A 15,497-nucleotide genomic window follows, 5' to 3' on the forward strand; every position below is an offset into this window, starting at 1 on the left:
TAGAAGTGACTCTCCAACTGTGGTCCATCAACTACCCACATAAGAATTCCTAGTGTGTTTCTTAAAATACTGATGCCAGGGCCTCCAGATCTACTGAATTATGATATTTGAGTCTGAATACTGTCTTATACAAATAATGAGAGTTTCCCTGTCCACGCAGAGCAGCTGCCCTGAACTTCACAATAAAGTGGTACCTGGGTTCCAGCCAACAGAGTCTGTTTCCAGGGCCCTGAATCAAGATCTTTCTCAAGCCCAAAGCTACTCATCCTCCAGAACCCTGGAATGAAAAAAAAGCTGCTTGTTATTATAGAAGCACCCCATGGGTGCCATTCCAAGACTGAGGCTCAATGTGGGGAGGAGTCAGAGATTTTCAAAAGCAGAAATCCTGGCCACGAGGACCAGAGCAGCCCTAAGAGATCACAGCCTCTATATCCTGAGGATGACGAAACAACATCCAAGATCACACAGCCAGTTTCAGTGCTAGAATTAAAACTATGAATTGCCTGATTCCTACACCACTGCACTTGGGAGGCCACCCATCTGCCAGCCAGCAGGGAAATAACCTCTTGTCCAGACCCTGCCCCCATCCCCAACCCCCATCCCTCCCAAAGTAATGAGCCACATATTCTATTTGCCAGTCCGCAGGGCTGCCGACTCGGGGGTGCTAGTTTCACCCTCCTCCCCTCCCACCTTCCCCACGCCCAAGCTTTAACTGAAGCTCTGGATGGTTTTCTGTTATCTCCAAGTCACTTTCGGTCACACCTGAGGGTCTGTGTTGAATTGAATCTCCCAGAACTTCACAGACTCTGCAACCTTCAGAAGGGCCTCGGAAAATAACAGCGGGAACTTCACAGGGCAGAAGGTTGGATATCGTCCAGTTGAAAGAAAAACTAGGTCTGTGTGGTAGGAGGATGCAAGACAGAAACAGAGAGAGAAAGTGAAGGAGGAAGGAAGTGAGGTGGAAGGAAGGAGAGAAGGGACAGATCAAAAAATAAAACAGAGAGAGGGAGAACGCACAAGGGAGGACAGAGTCTGTTATGTGTATGTCGGCCTCCTCCACTCGGTGCCAAGATCTTGGGAGGCAGGGCCTGTGTCTGATTCATTTCAGGGTACCAAGGCTTAGCCCTGAGCTGACATAGAGCAGCTGCTCAGTAGATACGCTGTCAAAGCAATCAGTAAACATAAAGACATCTCAGCCTAGAACAAGCCTACGGAAAGTGCATCAATGTTCCTAGTTTATAAATGAGAAACTTTTAAGTCAGAGAGGCCAAATCAGTGGCCCAAAGTCACACGGGCTGTAAAAAGCTAGCCTGAGGTTCTCTCTTAAATCAGGCTGACCCCAAAGCTATGCCCCAATGCCTCCACTAGCCAAGTTTGGACAGATAAATTCTCCAAACTTCCTGTGTTTATAAACCAAGGAAAACTCATCTTGCTTATTGGGGTTAGTTGGGCCAGGGCTAATGCCCTCCAGAAGTCAGAAAAGGGAGGTATGACCGACAGAGTTGGTGCTTCACCCAGATGCCCTCATAACCCCTTTCCTATTTCCATGCCCCTCTCTTCCGGATTCCGTGTGCCTTTGATTCTAACTTCAAGCACCTGAGACCCTCTGTGGAGGCGTTCCCTGGGGCTACTGGTACCACTTTCCCCTCACATGCAGTGAGCCAGAGTTCCCGAGGTTGCCATCCCTTTGGCTAATGATTGGCAGATGTAAGAATGAAAGAACGAAAGCCCAGCTTCTGTGCTTGGGGTTGGTGCAAATTCTGAGGTGCGTACACACCAGAGTACACTCCGTGGGACATTCCCTGAAACTGCATCCTTGTTTGGCTTCTTCCCCTTGTGTCTAACTTCTACCATTCCCTTCCAGTTCTTCCTGGGATCCCCTTGTACCTTGAACGTGAATCCTTGTCTTGGGATCTGGTTCTGGGGATCCTAACGTAAACAAAAGGCAAAAACCAAGCTGGTTTCCAATGAGTAGGAATCAACGATAAGCAAGTGCGTCCTATTAATAACAGCTCCAATTTTCTGAGCATCCACCATGATTGAATGTTTCACACAGCTTATCTCAGATGCCCAAATAACACTGCAAGGTAGGTCTGACTGTGTTCATTTTAGAGACGAGAAAACCTAGGCTCTGAAAAAGCTCAGTAATTTCCCGAGGGTCACATAGCTTGACGTGCTAGGGAGGAAATATGAACCCAAGGCTATCTGACATCAAGGCTTTCCTCTGTCCATGATGTCTCTCTATATGGTACTTGCTTTTCCATTTGTCCACCTTCCATCTTCCTTTGTTTTTAAGGGGAAGTGATGGTGGCAGAAGGGATCCTTGTATACTCAAGACCTAGTATAACACTTGGCACATAGTAGGTGCTCTGTATTTGTTGAGTGAATATGAGGTGCTTTGAGAAGAACCAAACTCTCAGAAGTCTGTAAATTTTCCCCCAAATTTTGTTGACTCAGTTTGAGAAAGTATTATGTACCCATGAGGCAGATACCCGTAGCAAATAATGAGACCCAGGGTAAAGGCTTTAAGACCTACATGGCGTTAACTTTTGGTAACCTGAATCTGGGGACTCCACTGACACCCAACCTGTAGAATTCTTATATATTCATCTCAACTGCCTTTGATAAGTGGACACTGAGGCACAAAAACAAAATTACGGCATCAAAAACTTCCAATTACTAGAAAATAAGGCACCTGCACATCAAAAACTGCCTCTTTAGAATCTTCCCATTTTTGTCCCTTTTAAGATGAAGACAATGTACTGTTCTATTTGGATGCTGAGATTTTTAAAAATGAGCTGTCCTTTTATAATGTTTTAAAAAGAGGATTTATAAGATTTGAATCTAACTGAAACCTCTGAACTTGCAAAGAGGAAAATTTCAAGAGGATGTGACAAAATTATTTCTAGCAACCGTGACATTTCTTGATGTTAAATGCTTTCTTTGAACTGTACAACACAGCGCAAGTTGGGATCTGGTATCTGACAAGAAAATAAGTGAGATACCAAGCTGACGATGTAGATATTCTTCTCCTACAAAGGTTTTACCTCCATAACCGGATCCAGATAACTTAAGTTATACCAGTAACTTCAAGAGGGCTAAGTGAGATGCTGGAAATGGTGGAACCAGATACTATAAACTAGGTTTTGAAAGCCACACCAGCACTTGCTCTGTGACCTTAAGTAAGTCATTAAACTTCCCAGTTTCCTTATCTATAAAATGGAGTTACTGACACTTTCAGAGTTGCTGGGAGGATTAAAGATGAGGTATGTAAATTTCTTAACACAGAGTATAAGTTTTGTTAATTAAGCTGATGACGATGACGATGATGGTAACAGATGACATTTATCGAGCAAGGCTCTCAGTCCAACAATCCTGGAGGAACCGGGCTTACAAGCAGATCTTTCTCCTCTTGAGCCTTCGGATGAGACTTTAACCCTGGCTGACACCTTGATTGGAGGCTCATGGGATGTTGCTAAGCGGTACTCAGATTCCTGACCCCTGACAATAAATGTGTGCTGTTTTTAAAGCTAAGTTTTGGAGTAATTACACAGTTACGCTGCAATACATAACTAATATGAAGCCAGGAGTTCACAACCATTTTTACTACCATGGATCTCATTAATTATGACTTATCCTCTATAAACCTCTAGATCTGAAAAATTCTTTCTATCGAACAAACCACACTCATTGAGCAAAAATTTATATTCTTTCCCATTTCTTAAAATTCATCATAACTATATCTAATTAGGTGCAGTAAAACCAGTCCCTTGATATGCTCACGACATCACCAACAGCCAAAGAATTGGAGGGAAAGGCACCAAACGAAGTTCAGATATGCCCTACCCAAAGCAAAGAAGAGTGATTTTCTTCTAATGCCTTCTGCAGGGCCTGAGTGTGTGACGATTTCTGAATGAGGTTTTAAAATATTGAAAATAAATTACCAGTGAACTGTGCTCAGAGCTTTATCGAAATTGTCTTATTTCATTCTCATAACAGCCCTTCGATAGATGCTATTATTATGCCCACTTGGATTCAGACATGGATCCTTGAACTCCAGAGGTCCTACTCTTATCCAAAAGATTGCATGGCCTCTTAGAGAGGGAAAGTGACTTTTGCAAGGCATACAAAATTAAGGCATACTAAGTTAAAATTCCTAGTTTCCTGTCTGCTTGCCCCAGAGGCCTCTTCCAGTCCTGCTTTCTTTCCACCTCACAGACACTAAAGCATTCTGAAGGTCAAGTCTGTTTTCTTGGAGGACAGACTTGAAGGACACTAAGGACAGAAGCAACAACTGAGGCAGCACCAGACCGAGTTCAAGGTCTCCAGGTCAGTGACACGTAGTAGGAATGGATATTGACCAGTGGATACTACCTAAGTCCCCGGACTTAACTGTTATCTTCTTGGAACAATTTTGGTGTGCATTACAGTTTCCAATTATTTACCGCAAAGGAAGCAAGCACAGATATAGATCACGCGAGAATGAAATGGATTGTTGTGATAGGGTTGGCTTGGATCATACAAATCTGGGTTTCAATTCCGACCCTGCTCTTCACTGCATGCAAAATCTTGGATGAGTCATTTCACCTCTCTGAGCCTCAGTTTTCCCCAGCTCAAAAATGGGAATGATGCCTCTTCCTCAGAGCACTGATGAAAGGAGAAAATGAGGCAAGGCACATACAGTGCCTAACCTAGTACCTGGCACATAATAAAAGCTCAATAATTAATACCAGAAGGAGTTGTTGCTATTATTATCATTATGATGATGAGTATCTTTCAAGGCTGAGAATGTCTGAATTGATAAGGAAAACTCCTATCAGTTTTTAGGTGATGAATGTATTTCTAATGGGATTGATTTTTTAAATAAAAGGAACTGAAAATTCCTGGGACACTGAGGTCCTTGTAACTGAGATCTTCTAAGCACTGGGCTCGGGGGAGCTTATTTTGAATGGAAGGACGTGATTATTAACTGTTTCCAACATGCCTTTAAATAATCCCCAGACAAGTCTGACAAGGGCTTCCTGAATCTCTGACATCTGCCTTTCTCCTTCGGGAGGGAAGGAGAACTGGAGACATCACTGGGATACATCCCAGTGTCTGACTGGCTTCATTCCAGGGAGTAGTGAGGACATTTAATATAATTGCTAAAAAAAGAAAAAAATCATACAACATGGCACGTGGTCAAGAGCTTGAGTTTGCGTCGCAAAGATCTGGGTTTCAATCAGCCCTGGCACTGACTTGCTGTGTTACTTTGTGCCAATTTAATCTCTCTGAGCCTCAGTTTCCTCTGGGAGTTGTGGATAATAAAGTGCTCTTTCCTACGGTTATCATAAGGATCCGCTGAAATAATAATTATGATAACAGAAGCTAACTCTTAAGTGTTTACTAAGAGTTAATTAATGTGTTTAATCGATTATTTTATTTCTCACAACAGCCAATAATAAAGATACAATTATTGTCCCTATTTTTAAAAGATGAGAAAATAGAAGTATGAGGAAAATAGGTAAGTAGCTCTAAGTCCTACGAATCCATGAACGCTTAACCTAGACCTACAGACTGTCAAGGGGATCCATGGATAGAATCCAGTGGGTTTGGGAACTTGGTACAAAATAACATCTTTATGTTCACTAGTCTCTAAATGAAACGACGTCACCAATAGAAGCACAGATATTGTCGCATCAAACTGTAGTGGTAGCAGAGGGCTCAAGGAATTGTTCGTGCTCAGCACTACACCGACACCTGTCATTAGGTCTTGTTCTTTAATGCGTGAGTTAAAAATCACACATATTACTATATCACAAATGTGGATTTTAAAAATATTTTCATCACTGTATTTCAAGATAGTAGGTTTGTTTTGTAATCCTATGCAGTTTATTCTATGCATTTAAAATCAATATTTTGAGAAAGGATCCATAGGTTTTACCAGACCACCAAGGGGGTCCATGGCTCAAAAAAAGTTAAGAACCTCCAAGCTAGTCCACAGATATTACAGCAACAGAAAACCCTCAGCATAAAGCCTGGTATATAGCAAGTGTTCAGTGCACAAAAGCCATTACCATAGTGACTATTATTACACCCAGCAAAATCCTGTTTATCCAGGAGCAAACTTTTGGAAGTAAGAAGGGAGTCAATCCTGTTGACTATACCAAATGGTACAGTGATGGGAGGGGGACCACTCAATCAAGCAAGAGAGCAGGATTGGAGATTATCTATCCCAGCCTCCTCCTTCTCGGGGGAAGAAACAGAGTCCCAAAGAGGGCTATTTTCAGGGCCCAGGGCACATGGCGAATTAGCGTTGGAATCAATACCAGCAACCAGTTCTTCTAGAGTCAGTCCTCTGCCCATCAGAGGACACGACCTTTTGACATTGGACATGAACCTAAAAGATGAAGTTCCCTCTCTTTGGAAGCACACACGTTCATCTCATTTCCTTCTGCATCCCAAGGTCCACAGGAAGAGCTCACAGATATGGGATGATCAGGGAATTGGCATCATGCAAACGCCTCTCGGGGGTGGTCCACTGCGAGGAGGCAGTATCTCTTACAAACACTGAATCCTGGGCCCGCATTCAGACCTATGGAGCTTGGGGATCAGCATCTTTATCAAATTTCCCCACTGACTCACAGGCTCATGCAAGTGAGAACAACTGTACAGTAGTTAAAGTATGAGCTCTGGAGTTCGAATCCCAGTTCTACCACTTAACAGTTGAACCACTTTGGGCAAAATTACTCACGTTTTCGATACATCTCTCACCTCCAAAGCTAATAGTGCCTACCTTATACAGTTGTGATGAACAAATGCGACCGTCACATCAAGTCTTCAACCGTGTTTGGCACATCGTGAGAGCTCTACAAATATAATTGATAAGGTGGGTGTTGTTGTTGTCTATGACTTGTAACCAAGCAGACAGCTTCACTAATGGAAGAGTCTGTCACTGCCCCCCACCCCCCAAGAGGCATGTGTTTCTATCCTATTGAAGCATCCACAGGGCTGTGATGTGTGCTGCTCAGTAACTCCCCTGAACAGTTCCTGAGTACTGGAAAAGCATCTTCTGCCATCCAGACGTCTCTGATGACCATAACGATGCCCCAGAGAGAGAGCAGTGGGATCTGCTCTGGGAGACACCAAGTGACCCGTGACTACTGAAGTACCTCCAGATACCAGAGTAAGGACCCTCACTCTGACTGCAGTTTGTGGTCCACTACCCCTATTGACAACTTCTCCAAGTATCCAGAAAGTGGAAGCTTCATTCCCAGGAAAACTCAGACATCCAGCTTTGAGCAGCCCCGTGAGCCCTCACCCCCATCCCTGTGTCTTTAGGACTTCGGTACACGATGGCTGACTTCCAATTAGTGCCAGGGCATGGGGTGAGAAGGGACAGTCCCCCTGCTTTGTTCTGGTTTCTCTCTTCGAAATCTCTCCACCTTTGCATCTCTGTGCCTGGGGCTTTCTTTGCCACCATGGAAATCCCTCTGTCCTTGCACATGATGGCCTGGGGCTGTCTAAACATTAACACCTCTTGAAAGCAATGCTCAAATGATGTCTGATGGGAGTTGGTGGGTAAACACCCCAGCTCCATGCCCACTTGGGTGGGATAATTCTCCCAGTTACCCTGCAGCATTAAACTGTAGTCACTCATAGAGGTAGCTGATATGATAAATCATCCTTTATTAGCTGGTTTTCTTCCCGTTTCACCTCCCCAACACCAACCAGTGTTCCCTTCCTTCCTCAAATAAACTCCTTGCCCTCAAATTCTTCTCTCAGAACCCCTCCCTGGTGGAACCATATTAAGGCAGGTTTCGACCTGAGAACTCAAATTTAATGCTAACAGAAGGCAGGCAGGAAATAAAATTTAATAAACAGTGGAAGAATCCAATCTCCCATACTTTCCATATTTGTGTCTTTTACAAACCTGGTCACTGGTAAAAACAGAAGTGCAAATCTCAGCAAGAATCTTGACCATTAAGGTTAGATTTAGTTATGATCAGGGAGACCGAGCCATGATATATATTTTAAGGCGGGAGGTGAATTAACAGACATGACACAAGACTCTTACCAAGAACCTTTCAAACAAAAATGTCTCCTGGAAAATTTGTTGCTATTAACTAAAATCTTCCTTTACCTGTAATGATTTCTCATACCCTCGGAATATTAAGGATTTAGCTCCCTATGCTAACACTGGTGCTCCCTGGTGAAAACTCAGGTTAGGATGATACATGGTAGCCCTAGAAAGATACATGGTAACCCCAACAGCATCACATATAATCAGTTTTATTGCCAGGTAAGAAATTCATATTAATATAGTGAATACATATGTTTACAAATAAACATTCTTAGAAAACAAACAAATGTGTTTTTTTTCTTCATTGTAGGAAGTATTATTGGTATCATAAACTCTGCAGTTGTTGACAAGTATTAACACAGGTTTACTTGCAGAACATATGGTTACTAAAATATTCGCACATAAAATATGCTCCATTTACACACAAAAAAACTGGGGGGAGTTAGATGGAAATGCCAGGCGGAGCCCAAGGCCGACAGAGGCTGAGACGCTCTGGGAGGGCAAAGGGAAGTCAGACTCTGGCCCTGTTGGGTTGGAAGTTGGGGGGTAGCTAAAGGTAAGAGGAGGCTACTGCCAGGGCAAGAGATGGGGAGGGGATAGTCTCCCTGCTTTGCTCTGGTTTCTCGCTTCTAAGTCTCCCCATTCTAGCTAGAGGATCCTTGTTGATACATGGCAGTCACAGTTCTACAGGTCATGATAACCTTTCAGTACCATGAGGTCTGTCCATACCTGCCTAGAAGAAGCCAGAGAATAAACCTTCCTGTCCAAACTCCCTCCCTTCCCCCGCTTCAGTTCAGCTCCCAAAGCCAACTGGAAGGTAACGAGGCTAAGTACTGCTCTTCTTGGGCTCTCACCACTGTTACTTCTTATGGACCAAGCTGCAACTTCACTGCCGAAATTATAGCTGCAGACCTCCAAGTTACAAAATTCACTGGGTGCGGTTTACTCAGAAGAGAAGGAACACGACGAATAAATCCGGCAGATTCAGAGACCGAGAAAGGTCCTTCATCAGGGCTGGGATAAGGGGGTTGAGGGAAAGGAGCAGAAAGGAGCTAAAAGGGAGACTAGAATGATAGAACTTTGGAGCTGGAGGGAACCTCACCAAACAAGCCAATCCAGTATTTCCTGAAGTATGCGCTGTGCACCACTAGTGAACGCAAGATGATTTTTAGTAGTACATGGATAGAGCACTAACTACCACTGAGTCACATAGGAAACGATTTCCTTTTCACTTTTGTCAGCCCATTTGAGTACTTCAAGGAGAAAGTCTCCAATGGGTGCCGGTATATCTTTAACAACTCTTGAACGTCTGCTAATCTGTTTTTAATCAAGAAAAGGGGAGAGGGAGAGAGAAAAGAAGGAAGGGAAGAGAAAGAAGGTGAGCAAACGCCAGGCTCCAGGTTCAAACCCTTCTGCGGGTAATAGTCTGTAGCTAGAACATAACAATCGCTGCGCTGTTGCCTTTGTCCTTATTTTACACTTATTTTCTATTCAGGGTGACTGATATTGGTTTTCTGTTTGTGACACTGACAGTTTTCCTTTCAAAAGTTAAATGTATTAAAAATGTATCAATTTAGGTACAAATATTGTGACAGGGATACAGAAAGATGCCAAAAGTGTGCGGCAGGTACACAGATAACTAACATCAAGGAAACACTGACCAAGCCCACTAGTCGTTACTCCACAGTGGGTAGCACTGGGGTTTCAGCCAAGAGGCTGAGAAAGCAGGCGCTAAACCTCCCAGCTCTGCCTCACCCAGCACAGAGCCTCATATTCGCCAGGATCTGACAGAGGGTCTCCTGGGCACGATTTCTTTTTTTTTTTTTTTATAATGGGCAGAGGTTTTGCTGTTTCAAAAAGCTTGAAAAGCTTGACCTCACCCCAATTCCCCATGTTTCAAGTGGAAGACTAAAGCCCAGAGAGATAAAATGCACTGTCAATGTCCCCAGATCAGCTGGGAGTAAAGAAGAGAATAAACAGCTGGTTTCCCCGATCCCATGATGTCAGAGAGATGGGGAAGCAGAACGCTGATGTCCAGAATTCCAGGAAGGGTCTTGTTCAGACCATGTTCAGTTTCTGACATCAGAAGAGCTGGGGGTCTCTCCAAGGTTCCTGTTAATTAGCTAAGCCATTTAAGGGACTGGTTGAAAACTTCTCACCTTAAATGAAAATCTCTTCTCCGTCAATCTCTCTCTGGGCTTCCACCAAACAAATCAGACTATTAGGAAAACTGTCTTTATTGGGACACCCATTAGCTATGAGAACCCATCTGAACAACAACCCCGGGGTATCATGGATGGGAAATGAACGCATTGCAGTATGTGGGGAAGTGGTTTGGAGGGATTGTTTGTCTATCTATCTATCCTGGGAAAGATGGGACCAGGAATGCTTGGGTCCCACGCTAGGTTTGGGGAGCTTGGGGTGGGACTTGGGGAATTTTGACAGTGTGCGGGGTAGGGAGGTCTTGGTCTTTGCAAGTTGCAGCATTCCCCCTCAGAGTGTGGGATCGGGTGGGCTCACCAACAAACAGAGGATGGAAACACCTTCTACTACTGCAGAAAGACAGGAGGCAGGAAGGCTAAAAGAACACAGGTTGCACTTGGGAAACAAGACTGTCATTCAACAGTGACACATTGAAGGCACCACCCACGCTTATGACATTTTCAGTCCAAAGCAGTTGAAATTCGGCAGCGGTGGCAGCAACAGGCTGAAGGGGAAGGGAGTCGGGGATAGACAGTTAATAGAGGACTGGTTTCTGTCTCTGTTTCTTGTCTCGGAGGCGGGGGGACAACGCCAGAAATCAGAGGCTCTGGGTCCCCGTCTCACCTCTTGTCGACATTTCAACTGTGAATTTTGTTTGTTTGTTCTTGAAGACGTTGTTGATTTCCTAAGTCTTGAAGATGTTGGACAACAGTTACTTTGCTGTTCTTGTCTGTTTTGTAGTGGGATTCTATTTTATTTTCCTTTTTTTAAAAAATAGTTATTTAAGACTCTCTGGACCCTCTCCCTGCCATAAAAGCCTACCCCTCCCATTTCCACAGTCTTTATGGGAGTTGTCTAAAAAAGTTCTTTCTTTCCCATCACTGTCGGTGGGTTCAGGGTCTATTTATTTTTTGTGAGTTTGAGTGTGTGTTGTTTTTGCTTCCAACCTTGATGATATAAGAAGTATATAAATAGCATGGTGGGGGGGGGGGGTCCAGTTACTGTCTCACGCTCATCACAATTTTATGTCCACATCACTACTTCCTGGGATTAGAAAATGCTTATCAAGTGCACCAGCGACCCCTCTTTTCTACCCCACCTTCCATCCTTTCTGGCTCTTTCACCCAGAAACAGACAATGCATGGTCAATGGTATATGTGCTCAAATGGACAATTTCTCTAAATTGTGCTACTTTTTTTTTTTCATCATGGATTTCTTTCAAGTTAGGAGGAACAGAAAAATCAGCCCCACGGTTTAGGCATGTGAGTTGGCCACCTCGACCCTGAAGTCGAAAGCGGGTGCCTCAGTTTCCCCCGGCTGTATTGCTGACCGTCCACGTTCCGGTCTTGCTCAGCTGCCCGCCGACACGTGTTAGGCATGACACAGGAAAAGCGTGATTCCATGTCACCAGTAGGTTTGTCGTCGGTCGGTGTGGAGGGTGAACGTGTGGGTGGGTGTGCGGGCGGGGGACAGGGAGGGTGTGTGTTGGGGTATTTTTTGCCTCTCTCAGTTGAGTGTGGTCTCCAGGATGTCCCCTGTAGCGACAGCTCAGACAGTCACTTCCGTTTTGCTGTTGGTGATGAAGTATGGCTGCGGGGGTGGGTAGTGCTGGGTGCGAGTTCCCAAGGGGTCGCTGGAGCCGGACTCAGCCGTGCCCAGCTTGCCCTTGTTCCCATAAGCTTGCTGCCGCCGAAGAGACTGATCCTTGGGGTCCCAGCTCTTAAAGTTGGCGGTGGAGTTGTAGGCCAGGGGGTGGGAGGGCGTCTTGTTGGTGCGGGACTTCTGTCCGTTCTGCTTGGCGGGGCCATGCTCAGGACTGAAGGCCCGCGGCTCATCCTCCACTCTTACGGGATGCAGAGGCAAGTTCCCCTTGGCGGCCAGCTCGGCCAGGTGCCGTCGCTTGGAGTAGAAGTCATCATTTACCTTGTCGGCTGTACGATGGGACAGGTAGGTGGACGAAGGGGGGAGGAGAGAGCAGAGAGAGGGAGAGAGAGGAGAGAGAGAAAGACAGTTAGGGATTAGCAGGTCAACCCAAGAACAGCATCTCAGTGGGCCAACAGTCCAAACGAGACACACACTAGAAACTCCACCCGGAGCAGACAGAAAGAAGGAAGACAGGTCATGTGTTTTCCACCAACAAGAGGAGGACCAAGAAGGCGAGGGCATCCGCAAGGGAATCTCTAGTTCCCCCCAGATCCTTCTTCCCTCACAATCACACCTAGCACTCCGCCACCCTTGCCTTTCTTATAAAATGCAAGTGTTGTTCTTTCTTCATTATGAAAATGATGCTTCTCATTAGAGAAAATATCGAACACATTGAGAAATATTCGTATCTATCAGCTACTGCCCAAGACAGTCGATATCAATACTTGGGTGTATTTTCTCCTGGTTTTCTCAATAAAGAGTTTCATTTGGAATTTGTGTTAGTGCTTTTGTTTTTGCTTTTAGCAGTTAAGCAGACCTGTGTTCAAATCCCACTTCTGCCACCTACTAGCAGTGTAACTTTGGTAAATAACTTTTATTACCAACAGCTTCTGCATCAGGAAAGTGGTTACAATAAAAAAGGATATTTCATAGGGTTGTTTAGAGGGTTAAGTGGTGCCATACGTAATGTGCTTAGATGTTAGCCACCACCATTATCATCATCATTATAAATAACTGTAATTTCTCATGTAACATTCTAGCAAGCAGTTCTTCATATTGTTATAAATCACTAGCAAACAGCATTCTAATACCTACATAATATTTCAGTGAGCAAAACTATGAAAATTAATCATTCATCCTATGGATGAGCATTCAAGCTGTGCCAATATTTTGCTAATATAAATCAATCTGAAATGAGAATTTTCTAGACTAAAGCTCTCTTAGTATTTAGAATTTTGAATGTGAAATAATTCTTAAAATATTCTTTAATCTGTATCAGAGGGTGGAAAACTATAGCCCATGGATCGATCTAGCTGCCACCCATTTTCATAAATAAAGTTTTACCGGAATGCTGCCATGCCCATTCCTTCACCTGTCTGCAGTGCAACAGCAGATCTGAGTGCTTGTGACAGAGACTGCATGGCCCACATAGCCTGAAATATTTACTATCCAGCCCTGAAATAAATTATCTGAAGTGGAATTACTTGGCCAAAGGCTGTAAACATTATTAAGGCCCTTTATACATATTGCCAACTATGCTACAAAAGAATTATACCAATTTCTGCTTCATTCACCACACTCTAATGCACTGAATGTTTCCTTTCTTTCTTTCTCTCTTTTTTGTTTTCTTTTCTCTCTCTCTCTTCCTCCCTCCCTCCCTTCCTTTCTTTCTTTCCTGCCTTCTTTCTCAATTTATTTGATAACTTTCTGAGACTTTATTTTCTCTCACAATTCTTTTATTAGAAGATCCTCTATACTTTTTAAATTAATGTCTTAGCAATAAACTCTTGAACATATATCTCTCAGGAGTCCAGAAATATGTGCTGCTCTTTAATCCACACTTCCAGCATCCCATACTGTTACGTGTGTGAAATCATGTAAATTCATGGAGGTCACTGCCCTTCCACGTTTCTTTTCTCATTCGATCCTTTCAACCACAAGAGGTGGGAAAGACAGGGATTATGACCTCTGCTTGACAGATGCGGAAACTGTCAAGCTAAGGAACATGAAATCATTTAATTGAGGTTACCCGCAGCTAGCGGCTGAGCCAAGGTAGAACCTAACTCCATTAGACATTATTTGATGCTTTTGAAAGGCCGTAGAGGGAAAGCTCTGTTTTCAGGAATGAGTGAGCACATATGCCCCTGCTTGCCCCTTCTGCATCTGTGGCAGACATCACTCATTGATCACAGAGCTCTTTCCTAGCTAGCATGGCCTTTGCTTAGATTCCTCAACATAGCACCCCCGGAAGCCACATGTTAACCTTCCAGGCTTAATACAGTTTAAGTTGGGTTTCTGTCCATGTTTAATGTAAACAACCCTGAGTAATGCAATCTTTCAAGAGAATGTCCCCGCTTCCTTGAATTCTAGAGCTGTCTGAAGATACAGAATATCAATGTCAAAAGGAACTATGGAATAGCTACCGACATGGGAAGAGCACACATTCCCGAAATACCATGCACTCCTTAAGGTGGTATGGGTTACATTCAAGTTGGTATTAGAATCGCGTCTTCCAGAGGAAAGTTCTAGGTTTCCAACGCATGATGTTTCAACAGAAGGATGCTCTGACATCCCTCCTTGGACTTCAAAATTCATGTATCCGGTTACCTCCAGGACAGAGTCACTGGCATCTCCCACTCAAGGTGGCCAAGACTGAACCCATCAACATCATTCACATCTGTTCTCCAGGCTCTTCCTTCTCTCACGAGTGGGAACACCAACTCTCTAGTTACTCAAGCCAGAAACACAGGAGCAGGTGCTGATGTCACCCTCCTCTTCTCCTCAGCACAACTGCTAACCCACAGGTCCTTCCCATCGTACCTACCAAATGCTGCTCTAACCTCTGCTATGCCTCCTCCTTGCTTTAAATGCTGCTCTACTTCTGCCACCAAACTGGCTCCCCTGCCTTGAGTCTCACCTCCCCCAGGCCACTGTCCACACTACAGCCAAAAGCATATTTCCTCTTTTGTTCTGTTTTGTTTTGTTATGTTTTGTTTGGCCGCACTGTTCAGCTTGCAGGATCTTAGTTCCCCAAACAAGGATCAAACCCGTGCCCCTTGCAGTGGAAGCTCAGAGTCTTAACCACTGGACTGCCATGGAAGTCTCCCAAAGGCATATTTCTAAAACTGACCATGTTACCATTTACCAAAACCTGTCCCAGCAATTTTTCTCAGTCATTTTAGTCATACATCAAATAGGCATGGGCCAGGTGGTAGACATTGTAAATATAAGGACATTGGGAGAATCAGAAACAGACAAGGTCCCTGCCCTCGTGGGGTGGACATTCTATGAGGGAAGGACAGAATGTGACCAAATAATCCCACAAATTACATAAAAGTAGAAATATAGTAAGTGCTATAAAGAACTATCCAGTCTTATGAGTATTAATAATGAGGTCTCTGAGCTGGTCGGAGAACCAGAGGATGGAGCTGACGTGTTTCACCCCTTCATTTACATCAGATGCTCTGTTATTCATCTTTCAAGGTTAAGTTAAGGTGATGCTTTCTAATTCCCCGGCTCCCTCAGCAACCTCTGCGCTATCATAGTCCTGACTGCTCTTTTCTAGTTTTCCATTTTCACATCTATTTGC

General features: G+C 44.1%; 1 protein-coding gene across 1 annotated transcript in view; it reads right to left on the reverse strand.

Annotated features, from left to right (window-relative positions):
* Positions 1 to 11,812: 11,812 nt before the first annotated feature.
* The window catches only part of SHISA9 (shisa family member 9), a 291,458-nt gene continuing 287,773 nt past the window's right edge, over positions 11,813 to 15,497 (reverse strand). The window contains exon 5 of the mRNA XM_065893341.1: positions 11,813 to 12,195. Coding sequence (XP_065749413.1) covers positions 11,813 to 12,195 — 383 coding nt within the window. The remainder of the gene's footprint in view (positions 12,196 to 15,497) is intronic.

This window comes from Phocoena phocoena, chromosome 15 (assembly GCF_963924675.1).
Source record: "Phocoena phocoena chromosome 15, mPhoPho1.1, whole genome shotgun sequence".
NCBI classification, from domain to species: domain Eukaryota; kingdom Metazoa; phylum Chordata; class Mammalia; order Artiodactyla; family Phocoenidae; genus Phocoena; species Phocoena phocoena.